At 37.4% G+C, this 26,406-nt stretch overlaps 1 protein-coding gene across 9 annotated transcripts in view; it reads left to right on the top strand.

Annotated features, from left to right (window-relative positions):
• NR2C1 (nuclear receptor subfamily 2 group C member 1) overlaps window positions 1-26,406 on the top strand; it is a 51,311-nt gene that overhangs the window by 11,870 nt on the left and 13,035 nt on the right. For 2 of the 9 annotated variants that reach the window (XM_057424791.1, XM_057424798.1), the window contains exons 2-9: window positions 3,595-3,670; window positions 8,812-8,919; window positions 13,671-13,901; window positions 17,332-17,413; window positions 19,686-19,865; window positions 21,794-21,941; window positions 22,042-22,132; window positions 24,174-24,358. In XM_057424791.1, the coding sequence (XP_057280774.1) occupies window positions 3,617-3,670; window positions 8,812-8,919; window positions 13,671-13,901; window positions 17,332-17,413; window positions 19,686-19,865; window positions 21,794-21,941; window positions 22,042-22,132; window positions 24,174-24,358 (1,079 nt within the window). In that variant the 5' untranslated portion in view covers window positions 3,595-3,616. Of the gene's footprint in view, window positions 1-558; window positions 577-3,284; window positions 3,671-8,811; window positions 8,920-13,670; window positions 13,902-17,331; window positions 17,414-19,685; window positions 19,866-21,793; window positions 21,942-22,041; window positions 22,133-24,173; window positions 24,359-26,406 lie in introns of those variants that run through there. The other 7 variants (XM_057424819.1, XM_057424828.1, XM_057424846.1 and 4 more) reach the window with 5 other exon arrangements.

The raw sequence follows: 26,406 nt of genomic DNA, 5'->3' as shown, positions 1-26,406 counted from the left end.
TATTGGGACTTGAAAAGGTCAACCAGTATCTGTTAACTGGCAGGCTGACTACTAAGAGGTTAAGAAGTCTGTTCTGGCAACTGTTTTTACTAGAGAATACAAAGTTTAGCTATAAATTAGCTTATGTGTGAGGCTTTTACAGCGGCACTGCTTTCATCGCATTGTTTTGAAAAGTAGCTCTGACTGTTAAGGTTCTCACAATTAGAAAATGATACTATGCCTAGAAATTGGGGGTGAGTAAAGGAGATAGAACACCATGAATCTAACTGTTAGCTTGTGGACCAGAGGTATGTTCTAGGCCACTTTACCATCATGGGTATTTTCTGTTTTGTCCTGTGGCTCTATCACACTTTCTTTTTTTTTTCATCCTCTGTTTCTTGTTTCTTCACCAGATTCATCTGTAAGATCCAAAGTAAGTGTGTCTAAGCTCCAGGGCTCATCTCACAACAATTTATAGAGCTGTTGGCAAGTATAGGAAACTTTGTATGGCTTTGTATGTAAATTGCTGTTGCTGTAGAAAGGTGTGATATATCTACCCTTCTCCTCCATCACTGGTACAGCAGTAGCATTTGCATGGTAATATATCACGTGCAAGTTATTCCTTGGGCAAGAGAACTAACATGAACAAAAAGAAAACTTTGCTGCTGTCTGTGAAGTTACAGATGTAACAATACTGGCAGCAGGCAGAGAAGTTGGAAACTCAGGCTGAGAAATAGGTTAGGGCTAGCCCTTTTGGTGACAGAATTGTATTGAATATGGTAGTAATGAGTCTAACGTAAAAAAGACCTTTCTTTATTGTTAAGTCTGTGGACAGAGTACTTGTGGAGGAGGCTTGGATAAATTAGACCACTCACTTACTGAGTTTGTGGCAAAAATATTAATGTGTTGACATACTAATTTAAAGTAATGGTGTGACAGAGAACATTAAAGAGAATAATTATGATTTTGCAGTGCTGTTGGCCTGATAGGGAAGAAATTTTTTTATTCTTCATGTCTCTGTCAATTTCTGTAAAAGTTGTTTTCCAGATTTTGCCTCCTGTGCAAGTTCAGTATTTCACTGCAAGCTTTTACTAGATGAATAATAAATTACACTTTTCACTGTACTGTATTGTTCATTTCCATGTGCTGCTGAGTTGGTGCAATACAGCTATAGCAGGAATAATTAGTATTCAGTATTCTTGTTGGAATATGCTAATTCTGCAAGATGAAACATTAGGAGTTTTAGAAAAGCCTAAAATAAAGTAGCTATATGCTCTGTTGGTAAATATGACTAAAATTGAAAAGGTCATAATCATACTTTGTTATGGGAAGGATTGTAGACCTGGCTTTTCTGATGGGGAAAATGATATTGACGTAGCCTAGTTTCTTTCAAGAAAACAATGTAGAAAATGCTAGACACAGTGATTGCAGAGTAGAAGATGTTACCACTGCCGCAATATGCTGACTTAGGGGAACATGTATTCTCGATAAAATCGGTTTAAAGTGCTCAAGGCAAGCTTTCTTGTGCATAGGTCTTTACACAGTGAATCATAGAATAGTTAGGGTTGGAAAGGACCTTAAGATCATCTAGTTCCAACCCCCCTGCCATGGGCAGAAGTAAAACTCCAAGATTAGCTAACAGTTTATTGTGTCTGAAAATATCTGCACAGTAGACTTACATGGGGGCAGTCAAAAGATTTGACTTTGAAGTAAGTCAAACTGCTTTCAAAATATTGGGCATTTTTTGTAATTGCAAGCAACTCTTGTTCTTCCTGTGGCTGAGAAAACAGTACATTTTTGAGTTGTACAATATTCCAGGTGGGAGAGGACATCAGATGGTCTCTAGTCCAAAGCAGGAACAGTTCTGAGATCAGACTAGAATTTCAGCTTTTTACTTACTTTACTCTCAATTTTTTGCAGCTTATCATCATGGGCACAATATTTCTGGTACATCGGTTGTGACAGAGCACTGAAATAACTCTGCAAAAAGTTTATCTGTCTTACACAAAAGTGTGTCTGTCTTAATTAAATAGTTCTCTAATTTGTATTAAAGACATTAAACTTTTTTTAATGAAGTAGTACTGATTTCTGGCACTGTGTGTGTAAACAATGCAATATCTTGTTGCTAGTGTTTTATTTAAATGAAGAAAAAGTGATAAAATACATTGTCTGTCTTGAAAATCTAGGTGCTCTTTAGATAATGATTGTGCTGCAGGTCACTGCATGCAGAAGTGGGTTTATGCTTTTCAACATAAGCTTCAGTCTCCTATGCTCTATGCGTATGCTTGTCATCTTTTGTCTTAGCTAACAATGCAGCATGCTGGTGGGTGATTGAGAATGATCTGCAGTGCAGTATTTGTATAGTCTTCCCTTCCATGCATCAGTCAGGGTTTGATATACGGCTGTGCACACTTCTAAGGCATCCAGTTCTTGTCCTGGTCAAGAGAGAGATCTCTTTCTAATTGTAAGAGCAGAGCGAGCTTCAAAATGAGTTAACATTTAAGAAATAACTGGGGTGGTAGATACTTCCTAGGAACACTAGCAAAGTTAGAGTGAAAACCAACTAGCTATACGTATAGGTTTTCTACATATATAACTACTTTCATTAGCATTCTGACTTTTTGTATGCTTGCACATAACCATTTTTCCTTACTAAATAAATATTTTTTTCCTTACTAAATAAATAAATAAACGTTTCATCCCAAATAAAAACTCCTTTATACTGACACCATTCATTCTTACGTTAATACAGGAATACATGTATTGGTATTAAACATCTTTATAATGCTGTCTGCAATGAAGAGGCTGTATATAATCCAACTACATTGTATGTTTGAAACAAAGCACATTTACTACATAAATCCTTTCATGTAAGAGTTTGCTAGTTTTGTTCATACAAGAAGCAGGTATTGCGGTGTTTTTAATACCGCTTTTGTCAGGAAAATTCAGTGCTTATGGTGCTTCATAATTTGTATATGTACCTTTTAAGTACTGCCTAGTGAGTATTTGTAAATCCATACCCAAACAAACAAGGCATACAGCTGAGTACTTCATACTGCATTAATGTAGTGGTGTCTGTTAAATCTTGCAAAATTCTTCTTAACGCTGTAACTACAGTGTTGATACCAAAACAGCTTCTTTTTTTAAACATGATATTTTCTGCCTTCCGAGTTGTGCTTCATATTAATTACAAAATTGACCTTCAAGCACTCCAGTTGCTACTAAAAAATCAGTATGGGTTCAGGAGTTAGATTTACCCCCTTGATTTGCAGTAACAAAACTGGCTTTGTTCTCATTTCTAAGATGTTAATTATGTACCTGCTGATGTCATGATCAGAAACACACTTCTGTTCTCAGGGAGTTTATTAGATTGTTGCTCTCTGGAAAAGCAGAGAAGGAAAAATAGGAAGTCTCTATGTTAGTTGAGTAAAAAGATACAGTTTAAAGATGGCAAATATATTATTACTTCTTAGTATAATCAAACTTTAAATTCTACAAGGATGTCATTTTCAGATAAATATGAACATGCTTTACTTATGTGAACTATATTTTCCCTAAGATATTTTCACTTTTGAGGCTATAGATGTTAAGCATCTTATTTCCTTTCTTTGACAGGAAATTCTGGTGATTAAAGATCATGGCAACCATAGAGGAACTGGCCCATCAAATTATTGAACCGCAGATGGGAGAGGTACATAAATTTTTAAGTCCTGTTTGAGACATTGAATGATAAAATGTACAGACTACTGAAAGTAGTTATATATGTAGAAAAATGTGATATGTAAAAGCCAGAATCACAAGAGAAGATAATTTTTAGTACACCCAAAGCTTCCAGACTCTCTGCCAGGGAAGACTGAAAAAGCCCTATTATGTCCAGTTATTAAAGTTATGCTGCAAATTCTTTTTTTGCCAAAGTTTGCCCCACAGAAATGGAGCTAAGGAAAATCTGGCAGTGTTTCCAGGAAGTGGGTAGCTCTTCACCTCTGCTTTTAGGGCCTCTGGTTGCATAATGCTCACTTTCAATTGCAAAATCCACAGTCAAGAGAGTTGTCAGCACCTAGCTTTTACTTTCCAATTAAGCAATTGTTTCACTTGTCATTTTTGTTTTCACTAGTAAAGGTTTGCCATACTCTTCACTGTATTTGTTGCTATAAGTCAAAACCGAGATTGAACTGTTGTTTCTTCTAACTTCTGTTTTTCATTTTCTGTAGTCTGTATGCTGCAGCCTGAGAACTTTGAGATGCACAAATAGTTTGGGAGTGTAGATAAGAGTATACATACTTATCTAGAAGGTTTCATCATAGCATAGCCTATTTAAAATTAGCATTGCTTTAAATTAGATAGAAGCAGTGACATTTTTTTCTTTTAGCTTGAAATATCTCCCACTGGTTTCTTGTCTAGACATAGTCTTACTCCTCAAGTAATCTTAGTTCTTCTCAGGCTTGATTTCAAATAGCAAGGTGTGGAGGAGGAAGTATGGTTAATTCTGTTCTGTATAAATTCTTACAAATTTTATTGTTGTAGCATCTTGTCATGGTTTAAACCCATCTGGCAACCCAGAACCACGCAGCCGCTCTCTCACTCGACCCCCACCTTCCTCTCACCCGCTCCCGGAGGGATGGGGAGGAGAATCGAAAGAATGTAACTCCCCCCGGTTGAGATAAGCACAGGCCAGTAACTAAGGTATAACACAAAACCACTGCTCTTACCACCAATAACAATAATGATAAGGGAAATAACGAGGGAAGAGAATACAACCGCTCACCCCCTGCCAGCCAGTATGCAGCCCGACTGAGCAGTGATCTAACCCTTCCGGGTAACTGCCCCCAGTTTATATACTGGGCATGATGTGCTGTGGTATGGAATACCTCTTTGGCTAGTTTAGATCAAGTGTCCTGTCTCTGCTTCCTCCCGGCTTCCCCTCCTCCCTGGCAGAGCATGAGACTCAGAAAGTCCTTGGTCAGACTAAACATTACATAGCAACAACTAAAAACATTGGTGTTTTCAGAGCTGTTCCCAGGCTGAAAGTCAAAACCACAGCACTGCACCAGCTACTAAGAAGGAGAAAATGACTGCTACTGCTGAACCCAGGACACATCTGAGTTTTGCTAAGACTGTATCAGAGGACATAAGTGATTTATGTGATGTATGGTGTGGTTTTTTTTTTCTCTCGTTTGTCCTCTTCGTAGGTGAGAATGGCATGTCTAGTGTAGTTTTGGTAATATAATTCCTTATCGAGGTCTAAATAGGGCTGTATTTCCTGATTTATTTATTATTTTAAATAACAGGCTAGTCAAAGCTAGCTAAAGTGTACGTTCCATTCAGAAAAGAGGGTGGTGTAATGATGGTGTTTATTCTCTGGGAGGTTGTTTCTCAGTTTCACAACGTGATTCTTTGAGATACTGAGCTGACTTAAGTATCTTTGTGCTAACAGGGGGACGGTCCTTTTTCTGTTTCTTACCTTATTTCATTTCCACACCAAGAGCAAGCTAACCTGCCCAAAACAAGTGGAAGGCTTTTTCCTGGGTTAATGTGTTCAGTAGGTTCTGAGAAGGCTCTAAGGAATACCAGAGCCCTTGAAAAGGAGATGGTTGGTAGCCAGGGAAAGGCAGTGGAATAGATTGAGGGAGTGGAGATGCAGCACTACAGAGAGCTGTTGGCTCTTTCTGTTCATGGGGAAACTTCAGCCTTATGGTTTTTATGGATATTGTTCTGTCAGCAGTGTAGATTAGGATTCGTCCTATAGCAAGATTTTTCTGAGCTTGAGGCCATCACATCTTATTTGGCAGCAGTGCAGGCAGCTTAAGCATTCCCCAGCCCTCACTTAGTCACTTACTCTCATGCTCTGCTAGTCTTGCTCAGGTAAGCTCTGTGTGTCATTGTGTGGTGAACAAAACTGGGGGAAGAAAAAGAATTACAGGACAGTGGAAGAAAAATCTTCTCCCTCCTAGTTGGGGTCAGTTCCCTTATGTAGTACAAGGTGCAGCCCAGCCTGGCTCTTGCTTAGAAGGACTGAAAAGCGTCACCGAGGGCAGTGCAAGGTGGGACTCTGTAAACCAGAATTGCTGTCAAAGGTGCATGCCGTGTGTGAGTGCACTGCCTGAAAAGTGGAGTCAGCAGGGAAAGTGAGGGGCCTTCAAGTAACAGCTTACATTCCTACCTACCAGTGACCTACTGGCTGTAATTGCTTGGTGTTGTTCCTACTTGATGTAAGCATTAAAATGGTAGTTTAAGGCCTATGGAACTTCAGCAGTGGTTTTGCTAGCAGTTGTAATTCTCTTGATTGTTGAAATGATTTTAATTGAATTTACGGGAAAAATTTACCTGAGCAGAGCATGCAAGAAAGAAGTGTTTCCATTCTGAGGAGAATGGGAAGTACTTCCATGTCTCATTGACATAATGGTCATAAATGTTCTTTGACATAGGTCTTGGTTTCTTCGTAATATTAATTATTGTTTGTGAAACATTTTAAACCACAAACTTATTCACAAACAATTTTATGATGATGTTCACAAACCTTGTTTTTGTTAATTTAGGGCTTTACAGCATGAAAGCAGAACCTACTAAGGAAAGAATTTATAGCCTTGCCTGTATGGAGCATTGCACACTGTTTCTCTTTAATTCTGCCAACTGCTAATCACCTTTTGCTGAGTGTGAGATAATATTTCTATATCAAGATCACATTCCTTGATTCAGGTAGGGAAGTTGCCTGCCAAGAGCCCACAGCAATCTTCTTTCTTTAAAGTGTCATTGGGTACCTTAAGTATCCAAAAGCAGTGCTTTGTTTCCGCAGGATTTGCCAGTAACAGGCAAAAGCTATGTATTTGTTGAAAGAGTCTGTAATACGCATACAAAACACAATTTTTAGCAAATATTGTGGTTGTTCTTATCAGTATTTTTTTCAACTGCAATAAAAACTCCCTGTGTTCTGTTGTCCTGTATAGAAGTAAAACTGTCAGGCTGGTACTTTGTGGCGTTGAAGTGCAGTTTTGCCTTACACAACATGTGGATCATAACATTTTAAGGGAGCAAATGTAAAACAGTCCTGCAATATGTAGCTTATTTTGCAAAGCAAAGATAAATTCACACAAAACTCCCAATTGCCTGTAGATCACCTCATATATATGTCATTTGAAAGGCTGATGCACAATTTTAATGCTTGAAAGTATCTTCCAAACTGTAAATTTTGCTGTATAATGGACACTTTTTTACCCTTTCCTTAAGCAAAGAAGTAGATGGATTGTTTGAATATGGAAAATATTCATGCTCATGAAAAATTTAGAAAGCAGTGTTTGAAGATGGTTTGGGCAGTAGTTTGACAAGCATTGATGATGCTGGCAGCTTGAGTGATCCCTGCAGCAGCTTAATCCCACTCTCTCGTTTGCTTTGATGCGTCTGCTTCTGAGCATTGTGGAGATTGGGATTGAAGGTTTCAGCTGTGCTAAGAATAGCCTTTGTCTGTCTGTTTGCTGGGCTGCTTTTTAACCTGAATCAGTGTCCTATTCCAGATCACTGAATGACTGACAACCAGTTTTACCTACCAGGCTGAAGGGATAGGAGCAAGTAGGTTGTAAGAGCTGAGACTGGTACCACAAGTAATGCCTTTTGGGTTGAAATGTCAAAATCAGCTTAGACTGACGTGAGCTTTTATTTCTGCTGCAGGGGGAAGTCTTACCCACTGCTCTTTCCTCTTCTCATACTCGCCTCCACTTGCATGTTCTTGACTGAATTTTTCTGCTGGTACTAGCATTTACATGGTGGTATGATTGCAAAATTGGGAAAGCTGATCCAGAAGGAACAGAAAAGCTCTCAACCTGTTAAGGAACAGTACCATTACTGTGATACAGGGAGATAATTTATAGTAATTTGAAGGGGCAACAGATGGACAGGTGAAAAGGAGCATTTTATGATGGTGTAAATATTGGAAATTATTATTAATACAAAACTGTGGGACGTTCCAGAGTTTTTGAACTGCAGAAAGCTGAGGGAGTTACTCAGGAATTTAGACAAAAATTTCAATTTGAAGGTATCTGTAAGCTTGATGAAGATAAGCTCCCTTTGTAATACAAAAAGTTTGTCCTTTCTGGTCAAGCCTCTACAAACAGCAGCTGTATCTCCTAACTTCTATTGACAAATAATGTAATTATACCCCATTATACCTTTGGCTATATCATGTGAAGAATTTTTGAAATATAATAGTTAAGACACTTCCACAAATAGTGTCTGAGAGTGCTCATACAGAGATTTCAGTTTGGTTTAAGATACACAGCTTGCCAGTTTAATGAATTTCATTGATGTTCTCTTAACTTTTTTGATAGTTCCCCAGTATAGAATTGTGTTGCTCTGGTTTTGCTGTTTCACAGAAAAGCAGAACAGAAAAGGCCAGTTGCTGTGTTTCCGCATCAGAAATTCTTTTGTCACTTTGAATAAGCCATTAAAGTAAAAGTATTTAATTGTAAATGTGGCAGAGCTATGATGAAAGGTATTGTGTCTCATGAGCATCAACAGTAATAAATATTCAATCTGATTGACTTACATGGGCTTGTCAACAGTGAATTGTTTTACTTAACATGTTTCTAAATTTCAAATTGGAAGGTATTTCAGAATGGGTTTAGACAGTGAAATAAAACAGAATTTTCAAACTAGCAACATTAAGCTATTAAATTAGATTACAATCATTTGCATACCTTATACAGTAAGAGTGTCAGAGTTTCCATAGCCTTGTGCAGAGTACCAGAAGTTGGTGGAACCTGAAGGTTTCAAGCATTAGTGTATCCATCCTTAAGGCAGTGTGTATGTTGTCAATCCATTCTGTTTGTTTCTTCTTTCTAGATTGCCCATTCCCAGGAAGCAGTTTCACAAACACTAATGGATGGGACACCACAACGAATACAGATTGTCCCTGCAGATTCAGGCCTCTCTTTACCACAACGTATACAGGTATGCTTCTTCTGAGATATTTTAAAAGCAGATAGGAACTATTTACCAGTTTCCACATATGGTTCTTTTTTCATTTACATCATATTATTTGCTTTAATGTGGATACTCAGCCCTGGTGGCAGAGATCATTTTTACAGAAACAGGAATAAAACATCACTTCAATGCCTCCCCTGCCTTTTTATTATTTTTTTATCCTAAGAATGTTAAGGTTACAAAAAATTACAATCACTAAATAGAAAAATACTTTCCCTAATGCTGTAAAAACTACAGTGTATATATACATAAAAATACATAAAATACATACAATATTTTGTAAAAGAGGAATAATTTTTATATTTGGTAATTCAGCTGAGTTGTTGGATCTTTTCTACATTTTGGAGCAGGGAGGGAGGGAAATACTGCGTTGTATCACTGATGCAAGGGATGAAAAGGTGCAAAGGAACCTAATGGTCTTAGGGACATACGGGTTTTTGGTTGTCCCAGCCAATGTTACATGTACTGGTATGCTGATTCGTAGCCTGGCCAGGTAATGATCTCCAATTCAAGCAAGGGTATGAACTTTTTGGCAGTGTAGGTAGTTAAAACAACATAGATATGTGTGTATGGAGATTAGGAGGATTTGAGGAATTGAATTTTGTATTCTTATCCCTTGAAAGTCAATGCAAGTCCTTGCAAACATTTTATTTTTAAGTTTTGTCCTAGAGAAAAGTATCAACTGCAGAATGAAATTTAAAAAGTATTCTTAGATACCTCTTGTTGCATACAAAACCACTCATTTCATCAGGGACTGTAGTAATAGGACAAGGAGTAATGGTTTTAAACTTAAGCAGGGGAAGTCTAGATTGGATATAAGGAAGAAGTTCTTTACTGTGAGGGTGGTGTGGCACTGGAATGGGTTGCCCAAGGAAGTTGTGAATACTCCATCGCTGGCAGCATTCAAGGCCAGGTTGGACAGAGCCTTGGGTGTCATCGTCTGGTGTGAGGCATCCCTACCCATGGCACGGGAGTTGGAACCAGATGATCTCAAGGTCCTTTCCAACCTGAAACATTCTGTGGTTTAAAGTGAGCCAGCTGCTAGTATAATCTTGGCTGCTTTTATATTTGCTGGCTTCACTCTTCAGCATTTTCCACTGTTTTTTTTTTCTTCTTTTCAGTGCACTGCATTCAAGCTTTCAACCTTCTAAAACTCTTCACAACTGCCCTCTTACATGATGTACCTGTGCTGTAGTCATTGTACTGGTCCTATCTATCCATCCAGTAGATCTTTATTCTTTCAACTATCTCTGCTCCTCTTCTATGTTTGGTGTACAGCTGTACCTTTTGCTAACTGATTTATGTTAATCAGTTGACCACCATCTTTATATGCTTGGTTTTCATTATCAATACCTGTATGCTGTAATGACCCTGTGGTGTGAACGCATTTAATGTAATTTCAGCATCAGGGTCTGAGTGTGGGACGACAACATAAAAAACCCATGAGCCTTTATTGTTGCAGAGCAGGACAGTTTTCTTGGTTCAAAGCCAGTGGCAGACTTCTAACCCTTCTGTGTCAGCTTTTTTGTGCAGGGAGAATTACTTTGGTTAGGCACTGTAGTTACTGCAAATATGATGAACACAAAGAATTATATTTCTAGGGACAGGAACCATTATGTAGTTTTTAATCGTCTCATGTAGCTGGAAGATCACTTGTTTCTAACCCAGCTGCTTTGTCCCTTGTCTATTTTAACCACACTTGGTTTTTGCTTCAGAATGGGTAGTAGGTGCTTTGGGGCTGTGGTTGTCTCTTGATATATGTGGAACAGTGCTCAGTCAAATGGCAACCTTCCTGTAATAGGCCGCTACAAATATGTCACCGATATCCATTATAATAAATTAGATATGAGGTGGAACTTACTAGTGAAAACTTTCCTTGAAGCACAACTTCCATAAAGAGTAAAGTAGTTTGTAGGCTTGTGTCCAAATGTATTTCAGTGAGATGTTCATAATAAATATTAAATTGATTAATTTTGAGTTTATATGTTCATTCAATATTTTTTCCTTTATTTTATTACTGTTAAATGCACATAAATGATTATCTGAAATCTTGAAATAGAAAATCCTCAGTAAAATGTTTTAATGTGTTCCATTTGTCAGCCATTATAGGGAATGTAAGCATTTCTCTAGGACAGAAGTTGAATGTCACATTTGTTGTTAAGCAGACATTCCTGTTCAAAACTGGCTCTATCATCAACAGGTGAATTAGTTCTCTGTGTTCAGACACTTTCTTTTTTCTAACACAGAATTTTTGAGGTATTTAGTTTATTGAATTATGTTCAAATGGAAGTCAGGACTTGTTAATGGACAAGGCTTAAAGCAGTAAAGCAGAATACTATCCTCCAGCACGAGCTACTGGGAAGGAGAAAAATAACTCACAGCTGAAGCCAGGACAGGTGCTTATATGAAATACATGGGAAAATAAATTTTTAAGGAGACAGTCCTTGCATTAAGATATTCCCATTTTATAACGTTATCCCTTTAGTGATAGTGAGTTTCAGATTATTAAGAAACATAATGAGTTGTTCACTGAGCCCTGATGGATTCCCTTGAGGAGATAAGTGGTTTTCTTTTTCCCTTTGATTATTTTTTTTCTCTTATCTCAACACTTAGGTATTGCAAGTTGTTATGCTTTGGTGAACTGTTCCGCTTTTCAGAGTCCCGATGTGATTTAGCCGAGTATTTGCAGGTATATGGCTGGAAGAGGCCAGCTTCAGACAGGTTGTGCTTAATTGTTTAAACTGGTCTCACTTATTCCTGTCAGTTGTCAAGTGCTTGGCAGTTGTAAAAATCATATATACAGTTTGAATAGCTCTGTCTACATACTAACATAACACTATACCTACCATATCATGTAGTGAAAATGACCTGGGCATCCTCCTAGAGTTCCAGAAAGCCATTTGAAGAATCAGGATACTCTTTGTTAAATAAGAGTTGCAGTGACTTGTGTGAAGTAGCAGCGGTTCTTCTACTTAATGGCCAGCTGTATTTGGCTCCAAATACATACTGGTTTTAAATTACGGTGCTGGACTTCACGAGCAATAAAAGATAGTTTAGCATATATATGCAAAAAATAGTTTGAAATTTAGTTCAAATTTGTAAAATTTGTATCTTCACTGTTTGGGGCATGCTGGTTTTTGACCTAGTTTTGTACTGTACCTTCTATAAACGTAACTAGATCAAATATATACCTTTTTTGATATACACATAGTTGCACTTTTAAGTATTGCTAGGGAGACAGATTTTAGATACTAGTGTCCTTCAAAGATCAGGTTTAGAAATTCAAGAAATAGCACAATATTCTGTATTTGGCTTTTGTACACGTCTGCACCCTGTTAAGGATAACATGCACTGGAGCTCTCCTAATCCACATAAAGTAAATGTGTTTGGGGAGAAGAAGGGAACATCAGTTGCTTTGAAAATAGCCAGAAGTAACACTGCAAATGAAGTAAAACTGAATGGAAGAAGGAAGTTAAGCAAAGAAGGGAAAAGGGCAAGGAAGTTTGCTTTCTAAAGAATACAGAACCAACATAAAGGAATTGAAAGGAGAAATAAGGGACTGCTCTAGTCATTGGGGGTCCTGGACATGTGCATATCTGAAAAGAATATATGGAAAACCCTGTGTTAATCATGTTGATAGCTATCATGGGGGTTTTGCATTGTTCTCCCACCTTACACCCAAAATCTCATGATCATTTATGTTCTTTTCTTCTAACTAGCACCTGGAATTCTGTCATCTTACCTACACTTTTCTCTTAAACAGGGTTTTGTTTTGCAGAGAAAAAATTGAAATTTGATCCATTAAAATGTTAATAGCAAAAAAAACATCTGAAGGAAACGCATTCCTTTTGTGTAGTTTGAAACTCATAATTTCATCCATAATAAGGCCCATATAAATGTTATGGATGGCGAGATGGGCATAAATGTTTGGCTATAACTAATCTTGATTATTTTCTCTGAGGATTATAGTCTTCCGACAAAGCTGGCAAAAAAATGGAGTTTAGTGGAGGATTATTTAATAATGTTTTGCTGTATTTGTGCTTGAAAATAGGTATAAAATGGAAAAAAAATAGTCTGTTAGTGTGTTTCTGGTTATGAAATGTAACATGAAAATAAGTTAATCCTTAAAAAGAAAAAGTGACAAGGAGAGAGATTCTAATTTACTTATTTTATTTAGGAGTATTTATGGAGAAAAAGAAAAGCCCTCAGAAATTAAGCCTAAAATGTACATACAACAACATTACTGCTTTTCTTGCTTTTTGATGCTTACTTTTTTCACTTGGAAGTCTACGTTTGTGTTTTTAAGAAGCTTTTGTTAAGGAGCCAAAGCTGGGAGGTGCTAAATACTTTACCTGGTGTGATGCAGTGAATTCAGGAGTTAAGATCTCTCACAACCTGATGGGTCCAAGGGCTGAGCTGCAGATGTAGCTCAAATTCTGGATGCTGGATTCGTCAAGGGTTTCAGTAGTGTTGTAAAAGTGCGGTCCAGTTGTAAAACTTGAGTATGAACTCAGATTTTGACTTCAGATACCCTTGATTGAAATGTGTTTCCAATATAGTGAAAATCTATGGTTTCACCTGAGTTTACCACACTCTTGTGTGACAGAGGGGAAGACAATCCTGCTTCAGAGATGTTAAAGGCAAAATTCCTGTTTTCTTCAAGTGCCCAGGTGAACTTAAGTTACCATCACAATTTGAGATAAATGTGTTTAAATTAGATTGTCACAGATCAGCAGACGGGCCAGAAGATTCAGATTGTTACAGCACTTGATCAGAGCACACCAGGCAAGCAGTTCATCTTAACAAATCATGATGGCTCTACCCCAAGCAAGGTGATTCTTGCCAGACAAGATTCCACTCCAAGAAAAGTTATCCTGGCAACTCCAGATGCTGCAGGTGTCAACCAACTGTTTCTTGCATCCCCTGATATATCTGCACAGCACATCCAGGTAGATAATCCACTTTATTTCATCATTTTGGTTCAAATGGGATGAGAAGAGATGGTTTATTTCCAAATATGTCTTGTCTGGGTTCTCCTTTTTCTTTTCTTTTTTTTAATGGTGTACTTCACCTTGCACAAGGCTTCAGTGGGGATAGTTAGAAATTATGAAGAAAAGTGATTTCTTTTCTTTTTGCAAATTTATTCCTTTTAAAATTTATACCCTGGCTCATGATGTTGGAAAGAGTACTGTTACTTTTACTGTGATTTACAGCTCCTGCCATACCAGTGGCCCTTTATTTCTGCTTCATTGACTCTCCATCTGTTTTTGTGTATTGTTGAAAAACATACTCTTTTCTCCATTATCACTTAACATTTCATTCCGCTTGTTTTCCTTTCCATATGCTGTTGTAACTACTGTTCAGCTGTATGGATTGTACTCCAGGGTAGTTTCTCAAAGAGACTGTGTAGTAGGGAAGAACCTTACTCAGTTGGGAGGGGAAAATAACGCTAAAGATTTGCGGTTTACTAATGCAAGTTTATAACTCCATAAACTGGTCCCCAGTGCACCTGACTCGCATACACGTTCTGTGTGTTGCTTCCTTAGTCCTCGCCTCCATCTTCTGTATGAATATGCAGAGACAGCTTGGGAGATTTGAGCTTCTTCAGCATAGAGTGAGGTGTCCCTGCCCAAGGCAGGGGGGTTGGAAATAAATGATCTTAAGGTCCTTTCCAACCCAAACCATTCTATGATTCTGTGATTGTATGAATGAAATAGGAGGTTACTGCACTCCAGCTAAAGCACTGTTATTGCATATTGTCTACCCATGTACATTTATGCTGTTGTTAAAATATGTCAGTGTGGTAGGCCAGGCAACATTAGGATAGCTACAATCCATTTAAACCACTATCTCAGACTTAAACGATGGCCAGAAACAGTTGCCTAAGGAAAAAATACTGAAAACTGGGCAAGTAAATGGTTCTTCTGAACATACCCTTTCATTTCCATTAGCCAATGATTTAGAGCAACATCCTGGTTTGGAAATTACAGTGAGAGCATCATATAAAGTTTAACAACTTTTTTTGTTACTTATATAGACCATATATGCTTTGGTCTGTGTAATATCCTACAGTATAATTGTATGCTATGCAAACAATACTATACCTCATCTTCTGAGAGAAGTATTCAGTTTGGTCTCTACTGCACTGTAAGAGACAGCTCTAAAGGATCATACTGTTTTTATAAACCAGTATTATATCCTCTACCAAGTAATCTCTTCAACTGAAGACCCCACACCTATTTAGTTTGCACTCTTCTGGGAGCCAGTCCATTATTCTGATTCACTACCCACATATTGCTTAAGCTTAACGCATCTTTATATTATATATTACATTATTTTGTATTTTAAACTTGCAGATCTTTGCAAATGGACATCCAAGATACTTGCTGCAAAGAATTTGTTAAGAGTAGGGCAGCAGTAGCAAAAGCCAGTCCCATTGAGAGGCATTTAAGCATTTTTAGTACTATTTTACACTTTGTATTTTAGGTAAACCTCAACCTCAAAAGTATAAACCAGTGGGATATGATTTAAAGTAATCCATACAAAAAAGAATTTTCAAAGACTATTTAAGAGATTAAAAGTGTGCCACACTGATTTAAAAGGCAAAATTCAGGAATGGAGGAAGTCTGGACTGAAAATGGAAAGCTGTGGTTCTGGTTGTACATTTTGGGCAAAATAGGTTAGTTTGAGAGGCATCAGGCTATGCTGTCTTTTCAGTTAGATTGCTCTATTGTCAGCTAATATGTATGGGTAGAGATTTCTTTTTTTCCCACTTTTTTCCAGTATTTTGTCAAATACAGATTACCATTCATTTGTTGTTCAGCTGCATCCTCATTGGGATCTTTCGTATTTACTCCCCTAAATGAGCTTTTCATTTACAATTTCACCTTTGTTGTTGTTCTGTAGCCTTCACTTGAAATGGCCATTTATTTGTTCTGAAAAAAACCCTCTCATTTATTGCATCTTACCTTTACATTGACACATTTGGGAAGGCCCTTTCTCCCATCCTCTGCTTTACCTTCAATGGTTCTTCTTCATTTTAATAATCAATTTTTATTCTTCATGTTCAAGGTCATTTGATGAGTTCTCAGAGTCTGGGATTTTTATCACATGGGTCCAACTCTGTAGCACTTCCTTACATGGAACGTTCCATTTCAGTACAGATTTCATTTATGGAAGGACTTAGAATTTGTTTATGTATATTTTATTTAACATCATGAAAATACATACTGTTAATAATGGCATTTAGAAAGCAATGAAAGGTTAATATTCTTTTAACTCATTGATACTGTTTTTCTTAAAAAGGTGCTATGTAAAAGCAAACTAAATAGATGAATCTCTGAGACAGTATTGTTAACAAAGGCTAACTAGAAAGAAGTACGCTTGTGAAATGTGCCATTATATATCACCTGTACTATCTTCCAAACTTCCTTAAAAAATTCTCTCTCTTTTGGCAAGTTGCCTTTCTTGTCATCAAAGCTCCTGTTTTGAATATGCAAAGCAAGGATGACAGAATCTGACTTCTTGTTAAGACACAGAAGAAGTTAGAAACTCTTCAAACTTCTGAACTATCATCTCTTTTTAATGGCAAAAATAATTTTTCCTTTTCTGCTTTACATAATTGTCAAGATGATTTTTTGGTTGTTACTCATTATATGTGTGTTCCTTTTTCAAATTGAATTTCTGATGCGCTTTATGTTGCAGTGGGATAGGGTTTTTAAAGATAAAATGGAAGGCTATAGTGCCTACCCCCTGTAGTGCTGGGGCTCTAATATTACATGCTTACTGAAGCTTTACAGGTACCAGATATAAATGAATGAATGAGAAAACAGAACTGTAATAATGTCAAACTGTTACTGAAAGCCTAACTATAGACCACTTGACAGTTAGTGGTAGTGTCCAGGGTACATTTTCTGTAGACCCACCATTTATGTGTATTATCAAAAAAGGAGTTAATAAACCTGAATGTAGATATCAGAGCCTTTACAAGGGATCTCTTTTATTCCATCCGTGTAATTCTTCAGTCTCTTTTGTACTATGAACAAATCATTAGGATATAAATAGAAAATTGAACAAAAGGTAAGAGTACGCAGATGCTGAATGTTTTTCAAAATGTCAGCCCATTTTGCAGGGGTAATATTTAGACAAATGAAATCTTGAAATCTGAAGTATTACAAGCAAAACTCTTGCTCCATCCTGAAAAGGAGCACAGTGGCATGGCAGGTTGCTCCTTTCTATGAAGACTGTAAAATGTAGCCATGAAAGTCTTATACTTTTTACATTTGGTCCCCTGTCTTAGAGCAGAACCAGAAGCATGAGATATATTTTAATCTTTCTCAATGGTAAGAAAAAATGAAATACTTTCACACTTTTTTCCAGATTTTAACAGACAACTCCCCCAGTGAACAGGGCCTAAATAAAGTGTTTGATCTGTGTGTTGTATGTGGAGACAAGGCATCAGGTATTTACGTTTTCTTTCCTTTTTTTGTTTTTTATTTTAATGTGGTACAATTTTCTAAAAGCAATCTAGAATTCCTCTGAAGCTGTATAATAGTTTGCATACATTTATCTCTCTGTGTGCACAAACAGAATGGATGCACTATTCCTTCAGTGAAGAATTTCACTGAAGAGGGCTCTGGTGTCCATGGGTGGGATTAATCATTGCTTTACATCATGAATGTAATGTTTCATACCAGATAATTTTTTGCTTTTTTTCTATTTAGGCTGGTGCATTTTATTTTCTAATATGGAAATTTGACTGATAAAATTACTTAAGCAACAATGTTGAGATTTTTCTTCCTTAAAAATAAGTTCATGCAGTGAACTTTGTTACTGTTGACAGGTTCTCTTAAAATCTATGAGAAACCTGTTCACTATTTTAAATATGAAACCAGTAGGCAAGGAAGACTTTGCAATTACATGAAAACAAAAAGCTGCTATGAGATTTTTGCAGGACAGTTGGTTATTTGAAGAACCATGATTAAAATTGTAAAAATGCATTTTAATTCCAGTAAAACATAAGATTAAGAATGGTATAGTCATATGTTGCCAAAGTAGTATACTAAGGTAAGAAAAGTGTTTTATGCATTGCATTTTGTGTAATGATATTGAGAGACTGTAAAGAAATATGGAGAACTGTCTCCCACATTCCCTTTACATGTGTGCCTGCCATCAGGTGTTCCAGATCTGTCCAAGTTGGAATTACAGAGGGAATGTCTTGTCTTTTTTTATTAAAAGAAACAGAGAGGGCTGTTCCTCAGCATGGTCTACCTGAAGGCTCCTTTTCCTTTGCACTTTCTTTGTTGCGGAAGATAATGGGGTCTGAGAGATATGAGACATTTAACTTTGCTCTTTACTTACTTAGCTAAAATTAGTCTAAGTAGGGAAACACTTGTTCAATTAGAAGATTCATGTGGTTTATCAGTGAAGTCTCTGTGATGGACTTCTAGTAATATCAAAATAGGACAAGTGCAGTTAAATGCACCTTTTGGGAAGTGATGGGAATAAAGTCTATAGAGATGAGGGGCCAGAGGGAAGAAGTTCTTAATGTTGTCTGTCATCATGAGAAGTAGTAGGATGGGAAGTGAACTTCCTAGACAATAAAACCAATTAAGATTTTCCTACTGCAGCAAAGTCTAGCATTCAAGATGCTTTATAAAACTCCCATCTTAACAGTGTGTTAATATAATTGTGATAAGGGAGTCTAGAAAACCTGTTAAGAGTTCTAGAAACTTCAGGCAGGTGAGATTGATGTACCTAAAAATGTGAGGAGCGAGAAAAGAATCCAAAGATATATTTTCCCTTAAATGAGTATGTATTTGAGATTTATTTCTGTAATGGGCCTTACTTAGTTCCAACAGCAGCCATAATGTCTCTGCAGTGTATATTTTGTGTGCTTGTCAGGGATCTTCAGGTTTAGAATATTTTTTTTTCTTCAGGAACATTGCATTAAAATTGTTGGAATTGCCAAGCATGCCTGAGTCAAAATCAGTGCTTTTTGGTAATACTTGTATTTTGTGCTCTAGCAGAGTGAAAATGATTTGCTGCTGAAAATACTTTTTAAAACTTGACTTTTTTCTTCAGTGTATCCTACGATTTTTATATGTTAGTATTGAATATTGGAAAATCCACAGAAGAACTGATTAAAACCAAATAATCTAGCTATTTCAGATACTTCTTTCATTGAAGTTTTACTGAAAGAACTAAAGATGTACCATTCTCCTGTTAGGAAAATGAAAGAGGAAAGTAGGGCTTTGAAGTGATTACCTACTGCTGTCAAATGCTGTTTGCACTTTCCATGGTTCTACTAGATTTAGTGCATACAGTTTTGATAGCTGAATTTGTAATGAGCAGTAACAGGGCTTGGCTGTAGGGTCATATAAAAAGAAATTGCTAAAGAATGTATAAATTAAGAGTTTCTTCTGTGTTCTTGCTATCCAGTTGTCTTACCTCTTAATGCTGCTGTCAACACATTCAGCAAGAATGTAATAAGCAACTTGTCTGTTTGTAAAATCTGTCCTGTTTAAGTGCGCTGAACTAGAACAATAGTTCACTTGCTTTTTAACATAACCTTACAGCCACGATATACATTAAGATCTGTAACCCATGGGGATAAAAAGTGATCTTTTTTCTGCATGAAAGAGCAAATACTTCTGTTTTAATAAATACAAACTAAACAAAATTAATATTACAGTATAAAATTAACGTCGTGATTTATGTTGTTCTGTAACCAGGGCGTCACTATGGAGCAGTAACTTGTGAGGGATGCAAGGGATTTTTTAAAAGGAGCATACGGAAGAATTTAGTTTATTCATGCCGAGGAGCAAAAAACTGTGTCATTAACAAACGCCACCGGAATCGATGTCAGTACTGTAGGCTGCAGAGATGCATCGCGTTTGGGATGAAACAAGATTGTAAGTGTAGATTAGTGTAAATTATTTTAGCTGGCAGCTATGTTAAAGTTTGTGCTGTATTAATTTAAATTGTTGTCTTGTCCTTCTACCTTCTTGTCACGTTTTCCACAGCTGAGGTTACTTGCAATTGCTGTTAACTGTTAGCAATGCTCTACAGAGACAGTTACTCACAAGGCAGAGATCCATAGTGATCCAGAGTTCACTTCCTGCCATTTCCATACATTGGATATAGTGATACTGAAATACCACATCAGTATCACAATGCTAAATATGCAGAAAATCAAGCAATTCACAGATTGTTTTAATACTAGCACACTGTTAATAAACAGACAGTATTAGTCTTGTGGTCTGCTATATGTCATCCAGCTCATTTTTGCTGACCCTCTTGAACCTCTGTGGGCATACTCTCCTTACAGCCCTGCTTCTGTCAGCAGAAACCAGGAAAATTTTTCCAGCACAGAGGAAATTAATTCAGAAAAGATGGAAAAGCTGTAACACTGAAAATGGATCTTTGCCTTTTTACCCTGTAGTTCAGCTGAAAGTATTTTGCCCCTCCACAGAAGACTTTTCAAGCAGAGCAAAATTGCTGGGGTTGGGGATGAGGAGGCAGGAAAAGGATCTCTGGGTTGTGGGGGAGTACCAAGCAGAGGAGAGGATTGTTCTGGGATAAGAAGTCTCATTCTTTGGTGGAGTGGGGAGAGGAAGGAAGACTCAGCACCACCTTGTACTGTAGGTCCTTCAGTGGAGTTATTTGTCCCTTGAAGTGGTGGCCCGTTGTCAGCAAGCTCAGATCCAGCTGGAGAGCACAGGGTTAGAAAAGGTAAATAAAACTTTGGCCTCCAGCTCCCAGCCTTTCAAAGCATGTTAGTGGGTTACAGGCTAGGTTTAATGGTATTGTCAATACTTGATGATGTTATGACATTTGGGTTTATGATACTTACCAATGTAAAAATTCAGTTAGCATCACAGTGTGCTACTAACTTGAAAGCTTTTAAATTTTCTCTTTTGTTGCACATTTTCCAAATCTACATAATTGAAGAAAAGAAGTCTGTTTTTTTCCTATTTGCTTTTGTGTTTTAAAATAATGAGCATTACAGGATTCTCTTTATAGGCTCAAATAACTTATATGTGCAGTATAATATTCAAGAGGCTGTGATAGCCAGTGCTTATCTGGCTGGTGAACTGGTGCACACTTGGTTTGTAACTCTTTCAGGATCTTACTCCAATCTATAGAATAACTTGCACCACTTTAAAAATGTGGAAGAAAAACTTATTGCATATTTTTAAAAGAACAGTACTGTGTAAATACCTTTTATAAATTTAAGTTTTACAGTAACAATGCTGTTAGGTTATTTTGCCAGAAGTTAGGTTTTCCTTTTAGACTGTTAAACTGTTGAGGTTTTCCTATTTTTGGCTTTATTCTGTACACCTAGAGAGTTCCCCGTAGCGTGTAATACTGTGAGTTTCATTTTGATGTTCTCTAATCCATTCAAAGCAGGGTGATGTATCTGTAGACTAAAGCCCAGATTAATTCCACCTAGTTTCACTGAGCAATTCAAACTGAAAATCTGCTGCTTCTCTGAAGTCAGTGATCGTGAGTCAGGATGTTGCCTGAAGGAAAAGCTGTAAGCCTCCACTTAAAATCCAAATTAAAAATAAGGTGTAAGGGGATTTCTTGCTTTACTGGAACTTGAAAAATATAGTATCTATATGTTTAGTCTCAGACTTTACTACATCATTTCATTAAGAACAAATCAAATTCAGGTTATATTTTTAGGCAAGTTGTTAGCTTATTGGTTATAGGATCTTTTTAAAGTTATTTTGAGAATCATTATTAAAATTGCAGATTAAATACAGAGAGGAAAAGGGGATTATTTCTTAGTCTGTAATTTGAGATGTGACTTAAAAGTTGCATTTTTTTTTATTAGCTGTGCAGTGTGAGAGGAAACCTATTGAAGTGTCAAGAGAAAAATCTTCAAACTGTGCAGCTTCCACAGAAAAGATCTACATTCGGAAAGATCTTCGTAGTCCATTAGCTGCAACTCCAACTTTTATAACAGACAATGAAACAGCAAGGTATGTATGTTCTACTCAGAAGCAGCCATCTCTCTTTTCTGAAAGAGGAAAAACTGTTATGAAATGAATCAGAATTAAAATGTGTGCTGTTTTCTGTCAGATCAACAGGTCTGCTGGAATCAGGAATGTTGGTTAACATTCATCAGTCTGCAGTAAAAACTGAGCCTCCTGTAATGATGACTCCAGAAAAGGTATCTGATGATATGACTGTAGGGTGTTCTGTTTTGTTATTGTAATGGATGGGAACCTAGCTTAAAGTTGATTCCCACTCATGACTGAGAGACACAACAAAGTATGTCCCACTCATGACTGAGTATTTGATAAAGTTCATTGTGGCTATTTATTGGAAAGAGACAGGAAATAAGGGTGCAGGTGTTCTCTGACCTTCATACTTGGCTGCACTAGGGTGCCTGGCCAGTGTTCTCACTGTGGACAACAGTGAGATCATGAGAAACTGCATGGCCCCACAGGTAAACAATTACAGATCTGGCATAAAGGTGGTTGTTTTTCTAAAGGTATAAGAGTGGGACCCTCTTGTTGCTGAATCCAAAGCCTCACCTATGGGTGGACACACCACATAGGGATTTTCCCAGTTATCTGGAACTCTTGGCATAAGCTGCAACAGGGCTTCCCAGCTTGAAGCATGGGCCTGGATGATGATACAGTGGTAACTGGTGATGTATTTCTTCTTAATCACTGTTCTTTCTATGCAGTAATGATTTGCTGCATTGCTAATTTTCCTCTTTGCTATACATATATATATATGATTTGCTTTATTGTGCTTGTTTACTATAAATATATATATAGATATACACCTGATTCATGTTGGTATGCTTGTTTGCTTTAGTGTACTTTTTAATAAACTGTGTATGTTATATGGCTAGTACGGGATCATTTGGTTGAGTACCCTGCCTGTTCGCAGAGCAGTCGTGCTTCTGTTTTGTTAAATTCATTTTTAGAACACTCCTTTACAAGATTAGCCAGTGTTGTAAATGCTTTCTCTTCTGAAGAATGCTTCTCATATAGAATGCCTCATATAGAAGGACATACTGTCATATAGAAGAATTCTGTTCTCATCTAGAAGAATGCCTCCCATAGTAAAAATACTAAAAACTCTGCAAAGTAAATGCCTTCCTCCACCTTTTTAGAGAGCTTTAAAGGCTGCATTACTTTATTGTGTAATGGGAAGTCCTGACACTTGGATATTTCTTTTGTAGCAATAAAATGAGGTGTTTGCAAAATCTCACATGGGATTATCTATCACAGTGCATTTCATAAATACTATTAGGTTTTTCTTCCTACAAATCACTAATTTTTTGTAAAGCTAATAAGAGCTATCTCAGGAATAATCTTATTTGCAAGCTGGTTTTCCTTTGTTTACATTTTGTTACACTTACTGATCGCCTAAAGCCATGGAGTAACTTCCCTACACATGCACAGTAGGAAGCTTTCTAGCTGATATTAAATTATCTGTTTTCCTGTGTTTCGCATCACTTGCTCTGTCTGCAAAGGGTCCCATCAGAACTTATTTATTCCATTTTACTTTTCTGGCTCTGTCAGTAGAATATGACAGTGCAAGCTAAATGACACGTAGCATGCTGATCATTTTGTCATGACAAATGCATGATTGCTTGTCTGTAATCATGCACTTTTCCTATATATGTTTTTTTGTGGGGCATGGTGGGAGACATGTCTTACTGCCTCTGAGCTGCTGCTCGGTACTGAATCAATTTGCTCCCTTGCAGTTAAATAAAGACATAAACCACATAAAGGCTACAACAGAATTCTTTTTCTGCTTGCTTTTAAAGGTGACTTTTTATCTATTTCTTCTTTTCAAACATTCTTCTACCCTATTGCTACTGACTCATTTACACAAGGAAGAAAGATAAAAATATAATCTCGTGTGAACCCAAGACAACTCTTATAGTCCGGTGGCTGACTACTGAGTGGAGATCATAACTTCTCATTCTGCATTTGCTTGCCATTTGTAGCGTTCTTTCTGAAATTACTAGACAGTTATTGCTTGTAAAAGTAAATGTTTAAATGTTTAATATTTTAGAAGTAGTGCAGTGTCTAATTGCTGCATTATGATCACCCATTAACTAAAGCAAATAATTTTCTTACAGGTCTCTTCACATGCTCAAATCTTCATTTATGTAGAAGTTAGATTCTTCTATTGCAAGTTAACTGCTGCCAATATGAGAGAATTAAACACTGTACTTTTTCCCTTAGGTTGAAGCCTGTCAGGGAGATCTAAGTACACTGGCAAACGTGGTGACTTCACTAGCGAATCTCAGTAAATGCAAAGACATGTCACAAAGCAGTACAGACCTATCTATGATTGAGAGCTTAAGTAATGGAGATGCATCATTATCTGAACTCAAGCAAGATGAACAAGCTAGTACTGATGTTTCAAGGTAAGGCATGTTACACTTGAAAAGAGTATTCTTTCTGAGAAGGTCTCTGTCAATTCAGACTGTTAATTAAATCCTTACAATGAAGAAAAGTTATCTGCATTAAGAATAATAGTAATAGCAGCCTAAGCTCATATAGAACATAAATCTTGTAAGACTCTTCCACGTGAAATCATAATTAAAGTATTTAATTTGTTCTACTCAAAATTAATTGCAATGTGTTACAGCTGATTTTCTTACCTTTTGGTTGGCCTTCATGTGCATTAGATCTTGTGCTACAGTCTTAGTACCTTTTATCATCCTGGAAAGCTGGTTTTTACAGATCCCATCTGTGTAATTATTTTAATGCCTGTAACTGTTAATCGCCTTAAAAATTTAAAAAACATTTTCTTTCTACACAGAATTCCCGCCATCAATACAAACACACTCACTGAATGTCATAGAATCAGAGAACAGTTTGGGTTGGAAGGGTCTTTAAATATCATCATCCAACCCCCCTGCCACAGGCAGGGACACCTTCCACTAAACCAAGTTGCTCAAAGCCCCATCCAACCTGGCCTTGAATACTGACATGGATGGGGCAGCCACAACTTCTCTTGGGCAACCTGTTCCAGTGTCCCACCACCCTCAGTAAAGAACTCCTTCCTAATACCTAACCTAAATCTACCCTCTGTGAGTTAAAGCCATTCCCTCTTGTCCTGTCACTACTTGCTCTTATAAAAAGTCCTTCTCCAGATTTCTCATAGGGCCCCTTTAGGTACTGGAAGGCTGCTCTAAGGTCTCCTGGAGCCTTTTCCAGGCTTAACAAGCCCAACTCTCTCAGCCGGTCTTCATAGGAGAGACACTTCAAACCTTTGATCATCTTTGTGGCCTCCTCTAAACTCCAAGTAGCTCCAATATTTTCCAGACTTCTGGTTTGCACTGGTTTTAACTGAGCCACTTTGGTGAGCATGTGTGTAAGATATTCTGTGTACTCAATCACAATCATGTTCTTCCTTGGTTCTCATCTCATGGATGATTCTGACAGGTGTCCAAGTCTCCTTTACACACCATCTACATTGTATGTGTTGCTTTGAAAATGTGTGTGTGGTGTAAATCCATCAAAGAAAAAAGATTGGTATATAGTGAAGTTGCTTCTTGTTGTGGTTTAAGCCCAGCCGGCAACCCAGAACCACGCTCACTCCCCACCTTCCTCCCCCCGTTCCCAGAGGGATGGGGAGGAGAATCAAAAGCATGTAACTCCCACAGGCTAAGACAAGAACAGGCCAGTAACTAAGGTATAACACAAAACCACTGCTGTTACCACCAGTAACAATAATGATAAGGGAAATAATGAGGGAAGAGAATACAACCGCTCACCCCCTGCCGACCGATACCCAGCCCGACCGAGCAGTGATCTAACCCTTCCGGGTAACTGCCCCCAGTTTATATAGTGGGCATGACGTGCTGTGGTATGGAATACCTCTTTGGCTAGTTTGGGTCAGGTGTCCTGTCTTTGCTTTCTCTCAGCTTCCCCTCCTCCCTGGCAGAGCATGAGACTCAGAAAGTCCTTGGTCACAGTAAACATTACATAGCAACAACTGAAAACATTGGTGTTTTCAGAGCTGTTCCCAGGCTGAAAGTCAAAATCACAGCACTGCACCAGCTACTAAGAAGGAGAAAAATGACTTCTACTGCTGAACCCAGGACACTCATACTGACTGAACCACTTAACATGGTTTTGGGCAACCTGATCTAGTTCAGTATGTCCTTGCTTATTGCACAGGGGTTGGACTAGATGACCTCTGAAGGTCCCTTCCAACCCAAGCTGTTCTTACTCTATGAAATAACAATATTTCCCCTATGGTTTCTACTGCTTTGTATATTATGCAAGCAGGATGCATTTTTTTCTGCTCCTTTCTTTCTATGCTGCTTAGAAAGTCAATGTCACATTATTTGGTGTTGATTTGACCTTTTGCTGTGTCATCCTAGGTGAAGAATGTAAGAATATGCTGTTTAAATAGTATTGTTGTACGTGCTGATAAACTTCATTTCAATAGTACAAACAGCTG

The sequence above is a fragment of the Pezoporus wallicus genome, unplaced genomic scaffold (genome assembly GCF_028554395.1).
Source record: "Pezoporus wallicus isolate ANWC-B61680 ecotype Strahan unplaced genomic scaffold, APGP_CSIRO_Pwel_v1 scaffold_3294, whole genome shotgun sequence".
Taxonomy (NCBI): domain Eukaryota; kingdom Metazoa; phylum Chordata; class Aves; order Psittaciformes; family Psittacidae; genus Pezoporus; species Pezoporus wallicus.
This window is presented reverse-complemented; position numbering and strand designations above follow the sequence as displayed.